Source organism: Uloborus diversus, chromosome 7 (genome assembly GCF_026930045.1).
Source record: "Uloborus diversus isolate 005 chromosome 7, Udiv.v.3.1, whole genome shotgun sequence".
NCBI classification, from domain to species: domain Eukaryota; kingdom Metazoa; phylum Arthropoda; class Arachnida; order Araneae; family Uloboridae; genus Uloborus; species Uloborus diversus.
This window is the reverse complement of record NC_072737.1, coordinates 107,670,362-107,695,483: the sequence shown is the minus strand read 5'-3', so window position 1 is coordinate 107,695,483 and position 25,122 is coordinate 107,670,362. Positions and strand designations below refer to the sequence as shown.

Genomic DNA, 25,122 nt, shown 5'->3' with positions numbered 1-25,122 from the left:
CACGTCCACGGAGGGGAAGTCCACGGAGGAGACAAAAGTAAGCTTTAGAATTTTTCAGAGTTTTGATTTTAAAGTTAAAAAAATGGAATGCTTCTTTTTATCAAATATACTACATTTGCTATCTAAAAATGATGTTTCAAATACAAAACAGTTTTATTTTACCTTTTGTATGATGACCACGGAGAATACACTAAGAACTTTGCCAAACCAGATTTAGACACAACAACCCAACACGTGTACAAGAGAACTAAAGTTGATCACTAGAAAACAAAATGACTAAGTATCCTACCATTTACCTTATATGGACTTGACTTTTGCTGTCCTCTATTATGTATTTATTAAGTTATTTTAATGGTCCATGGAGGGAGACTTTAATCTTAGGGACAAAGTTTATGAGCCATTTTCTTTATAAATACAATTCATTTTTTTTTAATTTTATTTTAGAAACATCTCTTAGCTAGTTAATACAATCAAAGATATTTAAAACCAATTTAAACAGTTTGAGACCAACTACAAATTGCTTTGTCTCACAGACTTAGGGACGTCCACGGAGGGGATTTTAAAGCAACATTTATTAAAAAATAAAACTGAAATATTAAATTTATTTAATTGTCATGCATAAAATTAATTAGTTCAAAACTTAACTAAAAGACACGAAAAAAATATTAAGGAATATACAGAAGTTTTTATTATTTATTACTAAGGGACTGTAAAAGTCACCTTTTTGTGAGAATGACCCTTATATGTTTTTCGTTTTCTTAGCTAATCTTTTACTGGAAACATCTCTAAGAATCTAAATACAGTGAAACCTGTGTAAGTTGCGGTGCACTAATTTAGTGGTCAACTTAAATAGGTGGTCAACTGACAGAGGTTGATTTATATGATAAGGGATAATTCCGTGCCTTAAAAAAAAACGGTTAACTTCGACAGGTGGTCAACTTACAAGGGTGGTCAACTTCACAGGTTTTACTATACCAAATTTCACTTTTGTTGTGGAACATAAAAGACACGAAACTTTAAAATGCAATTGGATCATAACATACTTTATTATTCAATAGTAAAACAATAAATAAATGATGACTATGTACATAAGTAATGCAATACCAATTGAGTAGCTTGCACAGAGGGAAAAGTGTTATGAAAAACATGATGATTAGAGACAAATTGCAATATTTTTCTTAAACTCTCACGGCAATTAACCTGTGGCATATTCGGATGTTGTGGTAAAATATTATGCATGAGGCAGCGAGAAGCAAAGGGATGAACTGTCCACCTCTGAGAAGTTGAGTTATGGCCTTAATGAAGTCCATTTCTTTCAAGGAAAAACGATAAGTTTGAAGAGGAATTCTTAGGTGCAGAGTTGGGCTACCATTGCAACCCTTTTATTGGCGAGAAAATCCTGTACCGCTTGCTACTTCTTATCTGCATTAAATTGTTCGCCAAACGGGCAATAACACTGCAAACTAAATCCGCAAGTTCTTACACCGTTTTTCCTCACCCCTATTTCAACTGATGGAACCGTTTAATCGTTCGGGCAGCGGAACTCAACTTGCCAGTGGTGGACAGTAAGTGGACTGAAAGATTTGAGTAAAACGCGAGCTAAGTTCAAACCGTATGCATGCTTCCATTAAAAGACTATTCTAAATCATGACATATATCAGCACCTTGTAAGTATACTATTACCATCCTTTTGCCCCAAGATAGATGAGAGTTCTTCCTACACTGTAAAAAAAATTCTGAAATGTTACGGTAAAAAGTACTGCATCCGTGTTGTCAGTACTTTTTTACCGCGAAATTATATTTTACTGTAAAATTTTACGGCAAAAAAACAAGAATGCTATCTTTTTTTTTTATGCCGAATGACGAGGTTAAAGCAGACAGGTTTGAACCTGGATGGCGTTGGTCGGGGTACGCTGTTTAAGTCACCACACTGGATGGACCTCGAGGGACGGCGGAATATAACAAAGAATTGTTCGCTTCACACTATCAGTCACGTGGTGTACTAACTAGCGTTACAATCACTTACTTTTTCCGGTAAAAGTCATTGTAAAAATTTTCTGTATTAAATATTTCGTTTTACAGTAATATTTACCCTAAATTTTTTTCTGAATTTTTAACAGAATTCCATTTATACTACTTATGTCCAAATATTTAATTTTGTCACTTACAGTCCTTTGCTTCTGGGGTGTTTTATGTAGCCTTCCTCCTTTATATAATAGCATTTTTACATCCAGAACATACGAATGTCATGTGTGAAAGGGTTGCATTAAAGCATTCTTTTATTATAAAACGGAATTCTAACATTTATAAGAAGGAATCCAACTCTTGTATAATATTATTCTGATTGAATAGCATTTATTTACTCACGTAAAAGATTATTTAGTAAAAACTACAACAGAATTTGTGATCTGTATACCGTCAACTCAGAGCAACAGTACGACATCTAATCCCAGTAATAACAGTAAGACATCCTACTGTTGCTTTCAAGCGACGATATGTTGCTGTCAAGCCCGAAACATGATAAATGTCGACATTAGCCGGTGAATTTGAACATTCACATACCAAAGTCGACTTTTTCTAATTTCGGTCTTTCGTTGTAACATATACATTATATATATGAAGTTTTTATTCCTGTGTGTATATTATGTCATGAAAAAAATCTGGAAAGTCGTTTTACCTACATATAAATGTTGTATACCGGCAACATGTAAGCCTGAAGTTTTTACATACCAGTTATTTCGTTTTTACTATTTGAAGTCTTCCGCTGCTTTTGTAAACATAGAACTAAATTAACTATATCGGCACCTCAGAGCAACAGTAAGATATCTAATCGTAGGAATAACAGCAAGATATCCTACTATTGCTTTGACGCGACGATACATTCATTTATAAATTTTACAAACATTTATTAAATACCTGAGCAAGTTTAAAAAAACTTCAGTGAATTCAAAACCAGAGAAAATAAATAAATAGTTCAAATAATTGGTCCTTAATTGCATCATTAAGTAGATTCGCGCATATCTGGAGGATTTATTTTAGGAAATGCAACAACATTTAAACTGCTTTTTGCGGAAAATACCACCTGAAGACCTCAAAGCAGCTGATGCCAGTTTCAACAATGCACCATCTGGCCCGTAATATTCTTCAACTACGGGAAGCGCTTCTTTCAAAAGTTCATTTTGCTTCTTGGTGTCGGAAAGAGCACCATACGCTAAGCCTAAAGTAATTGACGTTTCGGCCACATACAGGTGATCACAACCATAATGCCTCTGCAATATTCCAACAGCTCGTTCTAGCAACTGTACCTCGGTGTACCGATCGTTTAAGTCCTTATAAGCAGATGCTAGGAGCACTAGAACTTCCGCTACTTCGACACTTCCACTATTCAAACGCTTTTCTGTGATATTCAAAGCTCGTTCTAGCAAGTCTTTCCTCGTGGGATGCTCTTTGAGCGCCTCATGGGCGGAAGCTAACTGAATCAATGTCTTCGCAACTTCAGAGTGTTCTGATCCATAATTCTTTTCATAGATGTCTAATGCTCGTTCGAGCAATTCTTTTTCTTTTCTTGGATCTGCAGAAGCACCATAAGATAGAGCCAAATTCACAAGCGTAACGGCAACTTTAACATGTTCCGCACCATGGCGTTTCTCAATGTTCGACACGGCTTGCGATAATAACTCCTTCTCTTTTTCAAAATCACCTAATGTTCCATAAACTACCCCCAAGTTAGCTATAGCTTCTGCTACCTCATATCTCTCGTGTCCAAAATGTTTCTGGATAACAGGTAGGGCTCTTTCCAGGAGTTCCTTAGCTTTTAGATGATTACCAAGGAAAACGTAGCCGGCTCCCATACCAGCTAATTTGGTAGCAAACTCGAAGTGTTCTGACCCATAGTAGCTCTCAATCACCTCCAGTGCTCTTTCGAGAAATTCTAATTGCTTGTGGTAGTCGCCTAAATCACCATAAGCGACGCCTAGTCTATACAGTAGCACGGCAGAATTTATATTACTGCTGCTAAAGTTCTGTTCAATTATTGGTAAGGCTTTTTCGAGGATTTGTCTCGCCTTTTTTTGTTTGTCTAGGAATACATAAGCCACACCCAACTTCACAAGCACTTCTGCTCTTTTCAGAGGCTCTGTCTCGTCTTTGTGGGATTCGAAAAAATTTAATGAATTTTCAATTAAATCTTTTCCTTCATGGTAGTTTCCCAAATTACAATGAATATCACCTAAACAGGCATATAACTCGGTCGTAGCAGCTTGGTTCTTTTCCATGATGTTCTTCAAATATCCGAATAGCCTCTTCCAAAAATTGTTTTTGTTTTTCATCATCATTTATGTCCTCATTTTGTTTAATTATTGTAGAAACTAAAGTACTGTCGGAGGGATCATCAGGTTCTTCGAAGTTGAACTTCTTAAAAAGAGTACATATTTCTTCACTTAGAGGACATCATTATTCTATGAAATATGCAAAAGGTGGGTTAAAAATGCTCTGTCACTTTCGTTAGATTGAACTCTCTTTTTTTGCTGAAAAGTATGTGGACATCAAACTCCGTACTTAAAATATTCAAATATTTCTGAAAGCAAGTCTTATTCTTGTCTAAAATTAGCAACCTTCTTTCTGAAACGCTTTACAGCACTGGTATCAGTAACATCTACAGACAAAAAGGAAAATGGTATAAATATCGTAAAAGAATATTTGATAAATCAGTAGATACATCAGTACTACTTTAGTAAGATTCGAACGGATCTTCTTTTGTATTTCTTTTTTATTTTAAAATGCTGTTGTGAAAAACTTAACAGTTACTTTGCTTGTTTTATTTTAATTTACTTTATCGTTTAATTAAATTGTTCATATTTTTCTAATTTATTTAATCAATCATTTACTTTTGGTTATTTATTTATTTTTTCAATCAGAAGAGCACATAATGCATTCTAAAAAAGAAATTCTAATGTATTTTAAATTTTAAAGGGGTTTAAGCATTAAGGTGTTTTATAATGTTTTCAGGTAAACAAAGGCAAAAATGGAATCGAAGGACGACAAAATCTTTTTCCAGGTTTCGAACCGAATTGTTTGCATGCTGCGAAATTGTTTTCGCTCTTCACCGCTGTTTCTCTACATCGCAGTTTAGTAAGGCCGCCTTCGCAATGAGCAACTTAGTTGAAACAACTTTCGGACGGGTGGTTATTAGGAATTGCAACCAGATAAGAAAAAGAAAGAATCACATGTCATCCTTAACACGGCAGTCAACTGTGCCTGGTGCTTGGCACAGCAGGCACATGTGCCACTACCATTCTCTTCCCGTTTACTTGAATCAACTTTTTAGTTGATTACATTCATCATGACATTACTAAGCGCTTGTTCCACACACGAGTAAATTAGTTGAAAGTCAACTCGGTTCAGTTTTAACAGAATTGTGGAGCAGCTGCTTGAATAAATTTGGCTGCTTTAAAGAAAATTTAATGCAACCAAGTTGCTTCGAGTGAAGACAACGAAAAACGCCAATCAACTTTTTCGAAAAAGTTGATTCTGCTAATTACTTCGCGTGTAGGAGGTCAAATATTTGTAAGTGCTGCAGACATCGTGTTCTTTAAATCAAGATTATGAATAAAAGACGCATTCACAAAAAAATAAATGAGGAAAGTTCGACTTTCGTTTATACCGAACATCCAAACTTTTGTCGGTTTTTCTCTTCACATGCAGTTTTAGCTCATTTAAACAATATTCTAAGGCTGCAATATTGCACGGTGCATTGCAGCGTTAGATCACGGTGAAACCAAAAGAAATTCTTGGGATTTTGACTTCTATTGTCATTTGAATGAAATACAAAATACCTTAAAATGTAGCTAAATATCTGTTGCAAGAAGTCATTCGAAGGAAGTTTAGAACATCTTTAAAACTGTGTTTCAATAATTTTGATGCATTTTCAAGATACCAAAATAATAATAATAATAATAATAATAATAATAAATAACAAAACAAATAATCTTGTCAGTTCGAGCAATAAGGTTTTCATCAAAATTTCAGATTTATGAAAGGAAGGGGGAAAATAGTAATAATAACCATAAATTGCTACCTTTTGCCCTATAAAACATTTTTTAGCTATATATTTGCGGCTTTTTTTTATCAGCATTCTATTTTTTTGCTACATGCGATACCGAAAACAAAATGGAGTGCAAAGCATTTCACTGCTTTTACTTTTATAAAAAACCAAGGCAGAGATAATATGTCATCTGAAATGTTTTATAGAATAGTTTTGGTGAACTAGGAATGTCAGCATGTCACGTTTTGCTACACATGCTTTATTTCAAGAAAACCAATAGATGGAAAAGAAATTACTCCTTCAAACTTTTTTATGTTGTATTGATGAATTGGTGTCATGTAACTCCGAAATACCTGCAATTCCCTGTAACAATGTTATGTTATGGGTTATGTTTAGTTTCGTTATTTTTGCAGGTTTTTTTAAACTTTTGTAGTTAGCTCACACTGGTACCATACTTAAATTCAGTAAATATTTGTTCTCCAATAGAGCAGTCTTTGTGAATAATTCAGAGCTTCATCATCCATTTTTTTTTTAATTTGAAATGTTAATTAACGTATAGATAGAAACCACCTTAAGTTCATAATAGTGTTTTTCTTTACATGAAATACTTGAGAAAGATTCTTGAACAAGCTTTAAAGTTAGTCTGAACTTAATTCCCGAAAATTTGAAGAGAAAAAAAATCAATTCTGATGACGTTAAAATAAGAAACAAAATTATGTGATGGCCTTCCGAACTGCAATCCGTGGTTGCGAATTCTTCGCAAGAAGAATGAAATGGCAGAAGTTATGTATATGTGATGTCGAGTCGATGCTTGTGGCAGAATCAATGGGACGATTGATGACTCCTCCCTTCCGCAAAACTCTCATGCTCTGAAGAGCACAGGGGCCCGCGCACCCCTCAACTGTTACCTCAGAACTGAACCCACTAAAAAGGTGAGAAATATCTTTAAAAACATCCTTCTTCAAAGATTTCAAAAGCGTAGTCTACTGTGATCCCCCTCCTGGTGGGCACCCCTTGTTCTTGCATTAGCTACACTTATACCCACAGCAGTTTTTAACGTTTTCCAAAATCTAAAGGACTACGCTGAGACGCTCAAAATGAGACTTTCGAAGTCTTTTTGTAATTGTCACCCGGGGGCAAGGGCCCGGTTTGCTCCCACCTAGGAACATCCCGAACTTAAATTTTTGGGAGGGCAAAAATTCTCCATTTGCCGTATGGAACTCGAAATTTTGTCGAATAATGATGATTCTGCCGAATGAAGCTCCAAATTTTGTCATATGATGATAGTTTTGCCGAATTGAACTCCAAATTTCCCCCGAATAATGATAGTTTTGCTGAATGGAGCTCCAAATTTCGCCGAATGATTATAATTTTGCGAATAAGGAAATTTTCTGAAAGACAGTAACCTCCCATCGGGCTTCCCTGTTCTCACCCAGATCTCCCACCTGTTTGAAGAAATATAGCTACTTAGAAGAAAAAGCAAAAGAAAATACCTGCAAAGGAAGAACGATATTGCTCATCGCTAGCGAGTAAACGGGAAATGTGTCAACACTTATGATCAACCCTCCTCCCTTCACATCCGATGTTATACCGTTATCGGTTTTTTCTCAGGTTATGGCGCCATAATTGTGACGTATTATATCAGCTGCAGATACTGACAACGCGTGCTGTAACCAAACTCTCCGCTTTTCTGACCTTGATGGATTCAAAGGATTGAACTGTGGAATTTCACTTTATAAGGCGAAAGACTGATGATAAACTCTTTGCGAGATAATATATTTTTTATTTCCCTCTTGAAAAAAAAAATAAACTTCTCAGTAAAGCAACAAATAGGGTTTCTGGACTTTGCCCGGAAAGCCCGGATCTCAAAACTTTCGCCCAAATTTGTAGATAATAATCCGAAAATTTTACTCAGAGCGCTCAATGGTGCCCCGAACTCAAATTTATGGGAGGGAGGAAATTCTCAATTTGCCGAATGGTAATAATTTTGCCGAATGGAGTTCCAAATTTTGCCGAATGTAGATCATTTTTGCCTAATAAAACTCCAAATTTCACCGAATGATGATAACAATGTCAAATCATCAGATAAAATTTGTCGAATAAGGATGTTTTGGGAGGTCACAGTGACCCCTCGTGAATTCGCAGCGGGGCACTTCTGAGCGCCTCCACATCTGTTCGCGGGGTTACGAGAAAAAAAAGCTTGAAAATAGCCACCAAGTTCGTTTTGCACCACCTACCGAGTATTTTTGATCCCTTAAATTGTAACCATGCTGCTAATCAATACTTGACCGCAAATACAGTGCTGGCCAAATGATTAGACTAAGATTGTTTTAAAAGCAAATTCTTTATTGATTACATAACTATAGACACATTAACGAACAGTTGAAATAATTATCTAATATTTAGTATGCTATGCATTCCCTTGTTCTTGTTGAGCATTTTAAGTCTTTTTGGCATACTTCTCACAAGGTTTACATCATTTCTTAAATTTTTAAAAAAGGTGGTAAAAAATTGTTTATACTCACTACTATATATACTCACATACACATGCTCACTAATTACCAAAAACTAACTTTAAATATAACAGAACACACTAATAAAAAGAACTAGTGAACTGTTTAAACTGATTGAGGTTATGTTCCTGGTAGGTAGATAAACAAAGAACATAAACAAACAGACAGTGCTGCCACCTGCAAACATTAAATTATACCAAAATAACGTAATAATCAGTGTACAGTATGTACTGTACTTTAACAGTAAAATAAATAGTATTTTAATACAAATAGTGTACAAAAAACAAAAAAAAAACTCTTTAGTCTATTATTTTGGCCAGCACTGTAATTTAATTTTCAGGATGTAGCCCATTTTTTATTGGATTTTTTTTTTAATTCTCATTAAACGATATCAGGTTAAGGTACTTGCAGTTAAACAGCCTACTCTAACATTCAAGAATATATCGCTCATTCCCTTTACCGCCATAAGCAATATTTAATGCATGATTAGCAATTGCTACACTTTAATAGTTTTAATTTTCAGTTATATCTCTTTTAATTCAACGCTAAGACTTGAACAGAGATTTTCATTTTAATATTCAATTGTTCTAAAATGTATTTATTTTTTTAATTATTTTCGGATTTTTAACACTTCACCTATTACCCTCTCTCTGGTAATGAAGAAATTATTCTGATTTAGCCTGTGTAAGTTATGGTACCCTAGCTATGAATATCTGTGTAATTATTTATTAGATACAACACCAACATCTGAATGAATTTCTTGAGTAAAATGGTGGACAAAAAACTATCTTTCTAATCTCATACACGTATGAAAAACGTTTCCACTTTTTATGAATTTGTATTGTCTGCTTTTGTTTATTAATACATGAAACGTATTTCACCTGACAATCATAGGAAAATACACAATCAGTTTGAACGGAAAAAAAACATATGAAAGATAGGAAGGATAAGCTAGAAACTTTACAGAAAATCTATGCGCTGCGAATATGTTCTCTAACTTTATCTTGCAGTGATATACGTACAGTTCTAACTAATCAATGGGCGAGATTTCGCAATACAAGCGAGAAAGTCTCCTTTCATTAGAAGTAATTTAAATTTATTCAATTAAATATAATTTTATTATTAATCTTATTTATTCTAAATCGAAAATAATAAGATTGAATAATTTTATTATTCAATCTTATTTTTTTCTCTTATTAAATAAAAGGAAATTTATAAGATGTGAAAAAAGTGTTTCAGCGGATTTGTTTTTCCGCCCTCCCCCCCCCCCCCCACGCGCGTAAACATACATGGTAATTGTTTGAGGACCAATCCAAATCGGACAAATCTTTTTACTCACAAGGATTTCGCCAGGAAACCTTAGCAACTGTTTCATTTTAGTTTAATTCATTTTTTTTTTTTTTTTGAAATAAATAATTTTTTTAACTAAAAACAGTTAAAAATAGTAAATTTCAAACTTCATGGTAGAAACTAAATTCTTCACTATATATAACTTGTCTATAAAACTTTTACCACAAAAATTCGAAAAAAAGAAAAGCAAATTTTAATTTTTTTTTTTTCTTTGCTATTTGTTTATTGAAATAGGAAATGTATGAATTCTCAATTTCATTGAACCAAATTTATGAATAAAAGCTCCTCGTTGATTGCATATAAATTTCACTCGCGAAATCAAATTTAAAAATTTTAAATACTATTTAAATATTCAAAATGAAAAAACAAAATTTATTTATTTTTGAATTTATTGTGCAAAAATGAATTAATAAATTTTTATTTACGCAAAAGAAAAGGCTATAAACAGTTTTTTCTTTCATGGAAATTACTATTTAGGTTTCATGTATTCTACTTAATTTTTATTAACATTTTCAATCTTTCTTTTGTTGGCAACTGTCACGCGTTTCAATTTACCATGCGTTTACCAGCAAATGTTATGTGAAATTTCTTCGTGCCTGTTATTTTTTTCACTGCATTGTTTAAAGTTTTATATTAGATGATTTTTCTTATTATTTTTTAAAATTATATTTTGTCTTAAATTTGTTGATGTTTATTTGTCCACTTACATATTGAAACACTCTACTAAAATGTCATATACTATTTTCTACATATGTATGTTTATTCCTATGTGGCGTTGTAGGGGCTAAACGCCTTGGCCGATTAGTAATTCTTACGTCAATCGATTTGTCTTAACCTTAAGAGTGTCACTAAACACATGACACTAATCAAAAATCACCATATTAAGTACCAGCTGCCATTTTGTCAGTTCGGGATCGTGTCGCACGCTACCTGCGTGTTAATAACTGTTAGTAAAATAAAAGTATTTTCTGGGTCCATGTTTTTTTTTTTTTTTGCTTATTCTCTCAATTTCAGTGACGAAAAGTAGTACTTTTGACTGAAGTAAACAACCCCATTGAGAGTTTTTTTTTGGGGGGACGGGTTTTTTTTTTCATCGAAAACTAAATAAGCAAGCTTGTGCAGTTAAGATAACGTACATTAGATATCAAAAATGCAAAAACATTAAAAATAAACAAATGGCAGTTACTACTCCTTTACCTGCCCACGGTAGTATTTTACTCAGAATAGAACAAGTCTTTCACCAACAATACAAGCATGTTATAGTTTTTTTAGTTGAATGAATTAGTAGTCGTTTTTGTTTGCTTATAAGTTAAAAGAAACACATTTATAATGAATCACAAAAAAAATTAGTCTTAAAGACTTTTCTATGTGTGTATAGGTGCATCGTTTTCACTATGTTTTCTGAAAATATTACTGCATGAACATTTTTTTTTCTCTTTTATATCATCTGAAAATGTAGGCTTTAACATCTGTTCACAGTTTATCTAAAAAATGCATTTGACACCCAAGGAGCTGATAAACCATAATTAGTATTATCGGTGAGCAAACAATCATTTGTTGCAGGTAATGTTGTTGTCGTTCTGAAAAATAAGTTGTTATTATCAAAGCAACGTGCTTTGTCTAGAACGCTACTGTTTATAATGTTCATTGATTTATTTATCAAAGTCCGAGCTGATGAAGAGTAAGTTTAAACATCCTATGCATGACGTTCATTTTGTTCAAACCGCAAAGTCAATGAAGCTCTGGTTGTAGTACAATTATAAACAAATAATATGATTAAACACTAACTTATTTGCTTTCATTACTGATATAACAAACTTATAACCCCCTTTCTTTCCGTGTCGAGGTTTAAAAAATAGTAATGGTGATGCATTAGTACAGTTCTGTTGTTAATAATCTTTCACAAAGACTTTTATCAAACAAATATGTCTTAAAGAAATTTCAAACTTGAAATCGTATTTAACTTAGAACCAAAAATTCACAAATTACTACCTTTGTACGCAGGTAAATAAATTATTAAATCGACATTGTCAAAATAATACATTTTTAAAATTATTTTACACACGTGTTTTGGTATGTGCAGGGCCGCGCCGATCCTATGTGCAAGGTCGTTCGACTCACGACCGCGCCAGAGTCAAAAAGGCACGGAGCTCTACCGATCAAAAAGGCTTCAAATGAAGGAAAAAACTCTAACCAAAAAATTAAAATAGAACTCTTCATTCTATCAAATGGCGGTGGTGAAATTTTACTGCTCATTGACACAATTAATCCGTCCCGTTGAGAATGTAAAAGGAAAAATTATTGACATGTTGCGTCTAAACACGCTATTCCTAAGCGCAATCTTTTACATTGAAAACAAGTGACTTTAATTATACATACATTAGAATTTTCCTTCTTAATGTGGAGCCGTGAATGCTATTTCGGTACGACTATACTGCCGTGTGCACTGTACAGCAGGTAAACGGCAGTATGTGCAGAAATGATTTTTCGAGATATTTAAAGAAGTGTGTGGTGGATTCAATACTAACACTAGGAAAATGTTTAGCGCCTTTTTTTAGCGCCTTTTTTTCAGTGGAAACCAAATAAGTGAGCTTGTACAATAAAAATAACGTACAATAGATGACAAAAATGAAAAAAAAAAATGAAAAATGAAAAATTTGCAGGTACTGCCCTTTACCTGCACATGGCAGTATAGTACACAAGGTTGAGCATACGAGGCTCAGGAAATGTACTATTCCCCATTTTGGTTCTTTCTTTGAATATCTTGTATAATACAAGTAATTGATGCAATTATAGTCTTTTTGTGATTTTTAATTAATGGTAATTTCACTGCTTCGTATTATCATACATAAAAAAATACGGTAAGCACATTTGCATATTATTTAGACGTGTGTAATATTTATGTAGTGGAGACAATATTTTATGTTAACTTTTTAGTTCCGAAAAGTAACGACTTGACCATAATTACTCGATTCTCCTCCCCACTCCCCTTTTATTTTTTTTTAACTATTTGTGCATTAAATTTAAAAAAAAGCTTTGGAGAGACTGTGTTTTTGTTTCAGATAGTAAATTCAATGCCTTTTGTAACGGTTCCGTATTTAGAATTTTTTATTGTACTAAAAATGATTTCAGCTTCAGATTTTAAAGGGGAATATCTCTACTTTAATTTAGAAATCTATTCAGAGCTTTTTTGTCCGTGTAACTTTGATATTTTAAAATATTTTCTTTTTCCAAAAACGCATTATCATATCAATGGCAGGGTTCGTCAAACCGAGTCCAGCCCGAAAACATCCGCCCGGTTTTTTTCGGGCAGGCATACTTGAAATGTCTCGATAAAGTGGATTTTTCACGTTTTCTACATTTTGAAACATTTTCTTCAGGAACAAACTAAATATTGATCAATACGAAGTACAGAAATAGAGATCTTGCTTTCTGGACAGCATATCAAATATTAGAAATTTAAGTTGCACAATAAACCTCCCCCCCCCCTTTATTTTAAAGTACTTATTAGACTAAAATAAGCAATAATTCTTTCAATCAAATTCCAAGATTTTTCTTTTTTTATTTTTGGGGTAAAATGATTTGATTAACTGAAACTGGCCATCTCTTTTTTAACAGTAGCTCAATGCAAGGTTTCAAAGAGAAAAAGTCTGATTTCAAAAATCAATTTCGATCGCCCCTCTTGCATCCGCCCTTACTCGAAATGACTTCGAGAAATGAAGTAAAAACGTATAATGTGTTCCAAAATTTAAAATTTACAGATTTTTTTTCTTCTGATGAATTAAATGCCAAACGTATTTTTTTCCATATTACATTTGTCTACAAACCTCACACTAGGCGTTAACTATATTTTGCTTGAAAAATAACTCATAAAGGCGCTCAAAAGACATTTGCACGACGGCGCCTATCAGACTTGGCGCGGGCCTGGGTATGTGTTATCTTTTTTTCAATACAGAAATAATTTTGAGTGCCCGTTGCCAAGCAAAAATCCCCCCCCCCCTAAAAAAAGATAATTCACGACAACAACAACATCAACAACGATAATTTTGTAAGTGTATTATTGTTTTACCTTTTATATTATACTTCGTTTCACCACTTTTTTTTTTTTTTTAATTCTTCATTAAGCAATTTTACAGCAATAACCTGCCATTAGCGGAAAGATACTATAAATGATGCAACATTACGAACCATTTACAGAGGGATACTTCAGATTGTGCAGTATTACGAACCATTAACAGAGGGAAACTACAAATTGCGCAGCATTTCAAACCATTGGCAGAGTGAAGCTGCAAAAATGTAAAACAAACTGTATTGCATATTAGCTAATTATCATCTAATAGAGGTTCACTCATTCAAGATTTGTGACTGAAAAAATCTTTGTATCTTTTTCTTGAATTTAGTGCATCAAATGTGTAGTAGTTTCAAAAAAGTAATATTTTTTATACCGGACATCCTTTTGGGATAACCCTGCTAATTAAATCAAATAAGAACATCTGATGTGCTAATTAGCCCAAATTCCAGCCAATCTTTCGGCACAATAAAATGACTTTCATTAAGTATCTAGCCCAGTTAACTGGAATTTTTTATAGACACGTCACTATAATATGTCTTTTTTTACAACTTATTCAAAAAATACCTAAATGAGATGCATCCTATTAAAATAACACCAAAAATTCATTTTATGCATTCAAATACTCTTTTACAACATACAATTCGTACAATAAGCTCTTACCAGCGATTTAAAATCCTTACCCTATTCAATGTGATGAGAATCAGGCGGAGAATGGGACTTGTTTCATTCTAAACAAGCTTGGTAAATGTTACGACCTTATTTTTTTTATACCGCGAACTTTTATCTTAATGGCGTTTCACGTTATCATGAAAGCTAGCGTTATCAAGAGAGATTCGATATGGTTTGAATTGCAGCTCTTTTAACAAGGCATAATTGCATTTCTTAGTGAAAAAATTATTTGATGTTACCTTGAGAGAAAAAAGTCAAGAGTAAAATTTTGATTTACTTATTCCTTTTTACGAGATTTTTATTTGGCGTCAGCTTTAAAAATCCGGATTGACTTCCCTGGTTATTTGGGTTTATGTGTATTATCGAGATTAACCGAAATTTTAGCAACTATTTGCCCACCAAGGTGTTTGATCAAGCTGTATTGGTTACTGCTAATTTTTCTTTATTTCTTTTTTTCATTTGATAATATATGTGTGTGTGTGTCTGTCTGTATTTATCACATTTTCTGCATATTTCTGTCTTTACACGAATTTATTTTTTCCATGCATTTCACTTTTTTTACTTAACCGCAAGACATAGGGTTTCTGCTTTTTTTTTTCAAACCACTGCGCTGAAAAGAATACTTCTAATATAGGTCATTCATGGCAACTTTGATTTGATCCAGAATTTCTCTGTTTTTAACTGCTCTATTTATATTTTAATATTATTAATTACTATATCTAATATCATAAAATGCGGAAAAACTCCTAAATTTTAGTATAAAGCTATCTATTCTTGTAAACGAGAAATTTGGATTTCAATGCAACATTTTTGAACAGACTTTTTAAAAACTACATAAATCATGCATCATCGATTCATATATTTCATTAAAAAGTAATACTTTTAAAGGTTAATGACGAAATTTTTTGCTTAAAATGTCACACATAAGTTTGTAGTTTGTTGAGCAGAAAAAATTTGTTCATTGATATTTTAAAGAATTATTTTTAATGAAATATCTGAAGCGTCACTGAGGGACAAAATGGCCATTTTTCGTATAATGGCCCAATATATGAATTGTCACGTGTGGGTCAAAATATCCATTTTTCAGTGAAATGGCCCCAATGTACTATGTTTAACTCAATTTCAAGCAATTCAGTTTGAGCTAGTGACCACAAAAATCGCGACAGACAGACAGACATTTTCTAAAAATGGTAAAAATGGCTTCGGCACATCTAAAAACATCTGCAATTCCGTCAAAGTTCAAAAGTAAAAACTTTTCACGAATTCAGAGCTTTCTTCTACATTTTTGATGTGGATGAAAATGAAAATTTTAGCTCTATTTGTGTTCAACCCCACTCTTTTGCTGTTCCGTAGCAACAAGCTTAAATATTTTTAAAATTATTTTATGGTTTGAAGGTGTTTTTTTTAATAGAATAAATTTGGAACTAATACAAAAATGTCATTTTTTATAGAATATATTTCGCTTACATATGTCACTAAATTTAAAAGAAAAAAAAATGCTACTTACCTTAAAACTATGTGGCAAAAATGAGTTCTAGTTTCGTTTAAATCATATTGAGAACAAATTATTAATTAGTTTGTCAGAAGTATTTATGGTGATTAAACTAGATGCTTCGGAAAAGCGGATCCTTGTATTTGTTTCCCTTCTTTTTATTCAACTTTCGCTTCCTTGAATAAATCAAGGGCATTGCGTCATAGTCGACGTATTTGATTTTCCAGATCTGTGAGAAAAAAGCTAAAATTCGTTTTGTCTTTTGAAGAAAACTACCCTTTTATTTTGACGTGTTTAGAGAATCGTTATAAAGAAAAAAATCTTTCTTATCCTTCAAGTAGTGTTGCGAACGAAAGAAAAAACTGGGTTTAGTTCCGGGAATAAACCGGAAGTTTTGGGAAGGAAATTTTGAAAATTCCCTGGAATTTTTATGCAGTTTAAAGAAAGAAAATTTTTTAGACATTTTAACCCTTTTCCTACATGATTTCAAAATTTTAATGCCATTTACTGTTGTAAAATCAAATTACGTAGCTTTTTTCTAAAACAATTACGCCAAATAGACTGTTTAGCTATCCTTAACTGACTGTTTTATTAATATGCAATCAAATATTTAACTGAATGATTAGAATGTTTAACATTTTTATGAACACTACTATTCTGTAGTTAAACATTTAAATGATTTATTTATATGTTAAGCAGTCTTTAATATAAGTGCTGAGATTGTCAAATTATTTATTACACTTATTTTTTAGTTTTCATTTGATTTCAATCTTAAATAGCTTGTTCTATACTGAGAACATAGATTTTTTAGCCATGATTTTAACTAAAAAATCTTTCATAATCGTGTTTTAAGCCTAGAATCAACGAGATAATACATGGAGATGGTTTACTTCCAAAAGCCCCCATGTTCACCAAAATTCAAAATTTATTACCCAAAATTCCCGGATTTATTTCAGCAACTCAAAAAAAAAAAAATGTGTGGGGGGGAGGGGGTTGCATCTCGACCTTCAAAGAATTGATTAGTAGTGCAAATTAATTGGGTGATGCAATGGAAATTACGTCTGTTTAATAGTAAACTTATTTCTGATAGAATACTTAATGGGCGTTTCAAATGGAGGGCGGAGGGAGAACTATAGCCTTCCCCTCTTCCACGGTAAATTCTTTTTGAACCGATCTCAAAAAAAGATAAGAATAAAATTTCTAAAAATTGATTTAAAGGTAGGCTTTTTGATGTCGTTCAAATCGTTAAAAGAAACGAATTACGAAAAATATATTTTCACTGAAAGAAGTCAAAGAAAGGACACAACTGTGAGAAGTCAACATGCATGGCAATAACCGTAAAAGATAGTCTGCAACATCTCCCCCATAATTCCCAATTGCGAATTAAACAGTGGAAAGGAAATCTCTCATATGAGTCATGACGTCACTTTGCAAAGCTGGAAAAATCGCCCTGAAAATTACGGCTTTAACGGTTAAAGTTACAGAGAGTTTAATGCCTGATAGAGCTTCTCATTAGAGCAAGTCTGATTTTATAACTGGTCTACAGACTCCAAAACTTAGTTTGTGGGTATTAAGTGATAAAGAGAAATAGTAGTTTTTTTAAAGCCCTTTTAAAAATGTTTACTTGTGTGAAAGACTACGCCATGTGTGTAGGGGAAATTCTGTGATTTTGCTAACATTGTTAAAGTACCCAAAATCTTATTATTATTTTCAAGCCTGTTTTTCTATCCGTCCACGTGATCTTCCCTATTTCTTTATCAGATTTTATGATTTATCCCGCATTTTAAAGTTTATCGTACCGGCTGATGAGGAAAAATGTACCCACGGTATAAAAATATACCGTTTCTCTTAAATTTGAGATTTAAAATCATCCATAATAAGAAGTCCTTTAATTCTGTACCTCAGAGTCAGAGGAACGTTAAGTCACATTATGATAATTTTACAATAGAGAGGAACATTTTTTTTAGAGCATGCAAAGGATGGGAGGAGTGCTCTTTTAACCCTGATAAAGAAATGAAAAGGATTTTTTTTAAAGAATTGCGTTCGGCTCGATGCGGGATAGGCTTCTACATACAGTGCACTAATAAACAGAATATCGCAATTTCTGGACATACGTCACTCTGGCTCTGAGATACAGAATTAATGAGCCGATTTTTCGATAGATATCGAATCGGAGCTTGCATTGTCAAAAAGAAGAGCCTTAGACCTAAGTCGGTAGAGCGTTCGCCTCTCAAACGAAGAGTCTTTGCTCGAGTGGCCAGTGTTAAAACATAGTAAAGTTATTATTTTATAAATACTAGTGTTCGCCCAGTGGTCGAAATTCAACCATATTCATAAATGAATATTTGAGAAAACTTGTATGAATTTAACTATTTCCAACATTTTTATTTCTACTCTTACTCATGTTTACTGTATATATGAAAATATTCAATTTTTATACGGACACACAATCCCACAGTAATAATTTATTCCAATTTTGCTTTTAATCTGTTAATCTCAAAATAAATGGATGAAAGGGGATATTTCGGTAATGGGGTCGTTTCCGAATTTTTCAAAGTATTTTTTACTGAAAAAGGATTCTTAAAAACAAAGGTTTTTGCCATTTTTTTAAAAAATTGAAAAAATGTAATTTTTTTAACAACTATTTTAGTCGATGCGCAGATTGAAATTATTTTTTTTTCGCATCAAAAGCGATAAAATGCCACTCATTGATGCCATTAGCGCACAGCGGAAATTATCATAATCCGAAAACGCGGTTGAGAGCAAACCGTAAATATTTAGTGCGGTAATGGAGTCGCGCGCCAAAGTACATCACTTATATAGGTCATAAAGACCACGCCTTATTTCCAAAATCGGACATTCAAAAAAGTATTAAAAAAACAACTGTTGAGAAAATAAAACTTTGTTCTGGCTCAACATTTTTTTTTTTTCTTTTCTTATTCTATCTATTTCAGTGACTAAAAGTAGTACTTTTGATTGAAGGAAACAACCCAATTGAGAAATTGGTGTGGTCGACAAATTGCTGGCTTGAATAATTTTATTTTGGATATCATGTTGCTTTGTGCTAACCCTATGTAAATAAATATTTCCCTACTCTTTGTTTACGTATGCAAAGGAAAAACATTTTTCGCGCTGGCGTTGGAAACAAAAAAAATTGACGCCAATGGATAAAAATCACCAAATATCCAATTTTTGAAATCTCCCCGTATGAAATGGGTGTTTTCCCATTTAATGCAGCATCAAAACTCAATTTATAAGTAAAACTTCTGTGTAAACAATGTTACTTATAAAACGTCTACTATTATTGAGTAAGTTGCGTCTTTGTCATTAGAAATATAAATTTCCAAGAATCAAATGAACGAACTCTACTCGTGTCAACATATAACTGTCCATTCAAAAACACTGGACGTCGTAATAATAGTACAATTTTTTTAAAAGATCGACTTTGTGATTTGTTTATGGTTAAGGGCGGTGCATAACTGATGTCACACTTTTAAATATTTTCGACCCTCTTTTCCCTTTGTCACAAAGTTTCACACTTCACCATACCCACTCTTCCCTTTGTCACATGTCACGCTGTTTTTCATAAATGTTTCTATTAAAAAAAAGGTTTGTTGTCACGTTCATCCCATTGTATGCCCCTCTTGTCATGTGTTTCCTCTCCCTTGTCACAAACTTACTATTTCGTGAACTCCACCTTAAAGCGGGACTTCATTCGTGGACAACCCCTATTTTGTGGCATCCGTATGCAAATATACATTTCCCTACTCTTTGTTTTCGTATGCAAAGTAAAAGCATTTCTCGAGCTGCAATTGGTGCCAAAAATTTTGCGCCAATAGATGAAGAGCGCCCGCCAATTTAACAATTATCGAAATCTTCCTGAATGAAATGATCCTGCAAAACTCAGATTATACGTAAAACTTCTGCATGAACAATGCTTCTTTTAATAAGTTTAATATTATTGAGTAAGTTGCCTTGACCTCTGCCGTTAGAATTATTAAATTCTAAACAGTCACAAATGAACGAATCCTACTTGCTACATTAAAAATTGTCCATTCAAAAACACTGGACGTCGCAATTATAGTGTATTTTTTTAAAAAATCGTGTTTGTGATTTGTTTACGGTTTATGGGAAAACTGACAAAAGAACTTTTCAAAAATTTTGATTTCTCTCCCCTTTGTCGCAAAGTTTCACACTTCATCATAAACCCTCTTCCCTTTGCAACATATCACACTGTTTTTAACCGACTTGAAAAAGGAGGCGGTTATCAGCTCATACCATATGTATGTTTTTTTTTTTTTTTTGTCCACTCACAGCGTCTCACCTAATGAACCGATTTTGATGATTCTTTTTTTAGTGGATAGGGGATGGCTCAACTTAGGTCCCACTACTTTATTTGGCCATATTTGTTCCTTAGAAAAAAAGTTATGGGCAAAAAACAGTAAATTTCATGAAATTTCCTTATTAAAGGATTAAATATGAAGCCCATTGTTATAAAAGTTTGATGCCATATAACAGTAACATTAATAGCAATTGTAATGATAATTTTGAATAAAGGCTTTTCTGAAGCAAGCATCAAGTTTCTTCAGTGTCATTGCTCCATAGTGGGAGTAAACCTAACCTGGAAGCGAGGTGATGCAGTAATCAGGACCTGCTTAACCTTCACAATACTACCAGGTAAGGTTTACCTCAACTATACAGGATTACATCGCAAGCAACTTGTATGCTGTGAAATGCAAATTAGTTAGGGAAAACGTAATATTTAAATGGTTATAATTGAATTAACACACAATTCCAGAGAGGAACAAAAATAAATTTTTAGTACCAATCGCTTAAAGTTTAAGGCGTGCTTATAGTTTTTTTTTTTTTATAGTATGGAGCATTTTCATGAAGTTTCGTAATGGTAACTTCTTACTTTTACCGAAATACTTACATTTACACTAAAAAGAATGAAATAAAAAAGTTTTGAAAATAAAAATAGAACCGACTTCAAAATTGCTGTAAAAAGTGAAAAATAATTTTATTCTTTAAACACCATCGATAATACTTTTAAACATAATTTTTGAAGTTGGCGCTGAAACGATAGATAAGATCATTCACAGCCATAACTCAACTACAACTATAAATTTAACTAGGCCTAGTTTCTTCACTACCACATATTTAATCATTGATGACAGCATATTTGAGCAACGATATAAATGTTTCGTTACTAACTTTGGGTGATTTTCCGAAAAAAATATAAAGGGAGCATGGTTAAACTGGATTTTACTTTTTGTTTTTGCGCCAACTTCAAAAATTACGTTTAAAAGTATTATCGATGGTATTTAAAGAATAAAATTATATTTCACTTTTTAGAGCAATTTTGAAGTCAGTTCTATTTTTATTTTCAAAACTTTTTCATTCATAAACGTTCTTATCAAAAATAAGATTGATGTCCCATTATTTCCATTGTATATTCCTCGTCATTTATTTCCTCCGCCTTGTCACGAACGGCTACAATTTAATGAACTCCACCTTAAAGTGGGACTTCATCAGTTCCTTGCAAATAGACATTTTTGTACTCGTTTTTTACGAATGCAAAAGAAAAATATATCTCGTCCTGGCATTGGTGCCAAAATGGATAAAGTTCGCCAATTTCACAATTATGGAAGTCGTTCTGAATGAAATGATGCCGCAAAACTCCCTTAATACGTAAAACTTCTGTACAAACAATATTTTTTGTAAAAAGAGGGATGATCTTGCCGTTAAATATAAAATTTCCAACAGTCAAATGGCAACATATAATTGTCCATGCGAAAGCACTGGACATCGTAATAATACGCTAATTTTATCAAAAGTTTCACCTTGAGATATGTTTGTGGTGATAGCAAATGCAGGTATTATTGAGAGCTGGAACTGAAAGTCGTCCCTCACTCCGTAAAATTATTTATTTAAATATTAAAATACAGAAAACATAATCAAAATGAAAATATTTTAAATGCCCGTAGTTTCCCAAAAACCCTCAATAATAAAAACAAATGCAAGTATTTCATTTATTTATGCTCAAGCGAGAATTGGCAACACCACAATATTATCCATCAGTTTCTTCACGCTAACTATGTTGTGTGAAAAAATAAATAAAAATGAATTTTCGCTAACTTATAATTACTTCTAGCTCAGTTTCTAGTCATCGTAGCAGGTTTCTGTTTTTTAGCCGTAAAACGGGGGTAAACGTTTTTTGAAGTATTTTTCACGAGTTTTCCAACCATACCAAGCTAGAAGCATTGAAATGCATTTTTCGTGTAGAAAAAGCGGTTTAAAAAATGAATTAAAACCTAATGTTTCACGCTTCCAACAATGAATTTCAACAATGGAAAAGAGATAAAATTAAAATTTTTGAGTTCCGCTAACTAAAAAACGCTTATAACTTTTTTTCTAGTGGATTTAGGTCATTGGACCTTGGGAGCCCTGATAATTTTTTGTTAAGAGTGTTTTTTAAAGACCTTTTCAACCGTATCAAATTCGAAAAAATTGGACCATCCGTTCGTGTAAAAAGAGCCATTTAGGACGAAAATGCGTTTTTTATTAATATATCCGTTAATTAGCATTCGATTTCAAAAAAATTTATTGATGACACTAAAACTCGGCAATAGCTACCGAACAAAAAAAGAATGAAGGAAATCGGTTCACAAACAGAGGAGAAATCGGCACCGAAATAAAACGGCTTGCCTATTAATATATAAAGATAACATCTTAGGCGTAAAATTAATGCAGCGGGAATTCTCTTCGCTTTTTTTTTTTTTTTTTTTTTTGACTTCTTGATCAACCTACAGTTCCTGTACAGCCCGGTAATTTTCTTCCAGGTGAATATGTGAATTTTTACATAAGGTGTTGTACGTGGTATTTTTACAGCAAGGCTATAAATTTCGAGCGCGAATGCTTTTCGCAGTTCTGCTGGTAGTTTTAATTTCCATTACAACCATCAGCTGCAGAACGCGTCTCCCGAAATGAACTTAACAGTGTTTAAACAAAAGGTCGGTTTCTCATGGAAGCAGAGTTGGGATGCTGCAGCATCTCTTTATGGGATAAAATTTGACTTATGAATTTATTCTTTAAATATCTATTTTACCATTTCAATACGTCAATAAATGCCTAGGCATCAATAAATGTCCAGTGAAATCGTGATTCTGACAAATTTATCGTATCGGATTTCGAAATGTTAAACACATCCATCATTTTTCCCCCGAGTAAGAACTTTGTTTTGGTTTTTCCGTACTGTAATTTACAAATATCACGATTATCCTGTTTTGATTTCGCGCCCCCCCCCCCTCCCGGATGAATGCAAGTGTCCTGTCGAAAACTTTTGTTACACACTAGAAGTGATTGATTGCTTCATTAACTGCCCTAACATGTAATTTACAATTGCCTTATTATTTTTCTTTACAATTGGTTTTCACAAGGAAGGGAATTATCGGACGCTATGTAGAAAATTGTGTACATAAGTAACTAAATCATATTAGTTAAATGGAGGTAACATTTAAGCTTTAAAACCATAATTGGCTTAAAGAGCTCATGCTGGATGGCAGTTTTCTGTTCACTCCACCTGATAGGGCGTTGAACTCATACCTTAGTTGCAAATGCCAGGATATGGTAATGGTTAATAAAAATGCATTCAATGTTATTAAAATTATGAGCCATTGTTTTTCCTTCTTTTTCCTTAGTTGAGAATCAAAGCGATTTGAAATTAACTAATACAGTTTTCCAGCAGTCACAAGCACAGATATTTTTGTTTCACTGGTGCAAATAAAAAAATTTTGAAACATGGCAATGGGGTCGTTTCCAAAATTTTAAAAGTATTTTTTCTGAAAGAGCATGCTTAAAAATATAGGATCTGACCATTTTTAAATAATTTATTTAAGTTTAATATTTTTACAAAATTACTTAATTCGGTGCGTTTTCATTGTTTACACTTCTGTCGTGTGACATCACAAATGATGAAATGCCATTCAATGTTGCCATTCACAGAACAAAATATCTAATTCGCATCTTTACTCATGTGTATTGGCAACGATATGGTTGATAGCAAGCGTAAAGCGCAATTTTAATTCGCTGCTTGATTATCATAACGTGGAAACGTAGTAGAAAGATGCGCCAAATTGCATCATTTGTGACGTCATAAAAATCACGCCTTGTTTGAAAAATCGGACATTTTAAAAAATTAACTAAAAAAACTGTTGGGAAAATCAAATTATTTTCTGGGTCTATGTAATTTCTTTTGTTCATTCTATCCATTTCAATGACTAAAATTAGTACTTTTGACTGAAGGAAACCGCCCATTATTGAGGATGTCAGCGGTAGATGAAATGAAGTAGAATACTTACTTAGCGATACATACAACATCATTTCCAACAGTTGTTCATATGGTGCTCAAAAATTGATTGTCTGCTTTAAATAAAAATTATTTGCCAACTGATGTTCAACATTTTTTATTAAGAATGCACTTTTATTAAATGTAGCTTCCTGATAACATTTGTGGTACAAGTGAAGTTTTGGTAAAACTGGAAAACATTAGGCGTAATTTAATATTGTTTCATTTGTTAAACTTAATCATTTAACTTCAAAGAAACCAGTGAAACTATAATGGCATAAGTATAAAGCTAATGCAAAATTATATGAATAAACGATTCCAATAACCAAATTTGTTCATATTTTTTGTGCAAGTAATATGTAAGTAATGAACAGAATAAAATTGTGAAATGCGAAATTTACTTTGGTTTTGGATTTTGCTAGCAAGCATGTATATATAATATTTGAATAAATACAGTCAGGCAGGTACGCCACAAGGCAGCGTAAGTGTCCCCTTCCCCTCCCCTCGAAACCATACACTTGAACCATGTTCGCCAACACTTACGTATTTTCATACAGGAGTTATGTAAAATATAACAATCCGCAAAACACAGAAAAAGGTCTGATTGCCTCACAGCTGCGAACATTAATTCTTTGC

General features: G+C 32.9%; 1 protein-coding gene across 1 annotated transcript; it reads right to left on the bottom strand.

Annotated features, from left to right (window-relative positions):
* Positions 1-1,026: 1,026 nt before the first annotated feature.
* On the bottom strand, positions 1,027-7,587 carry LOC129226014 (nephrocystin-3-like). The gene is made up of 2 exons (XM_054860588.1): positions 7,537-7,587; positions 1,027-4,654 (listed from the first exon to the last, which is right to left on the bottom strand). Exon 2 carries the CDS (start codon positions 4,332-4,334, stop codon positions 3,036-3,038), a length of 1,299 nt encoding a protein of 432 aa, XP_054716563.1. The 5' UTR covers positions 4,335-4,654; positions 7,537-7,587; the 3' UTR covers positions 1,027-3,035.
* Between the last annotated feature and the right edge of the window lie 17,535 nt (positions 7,588-25,122).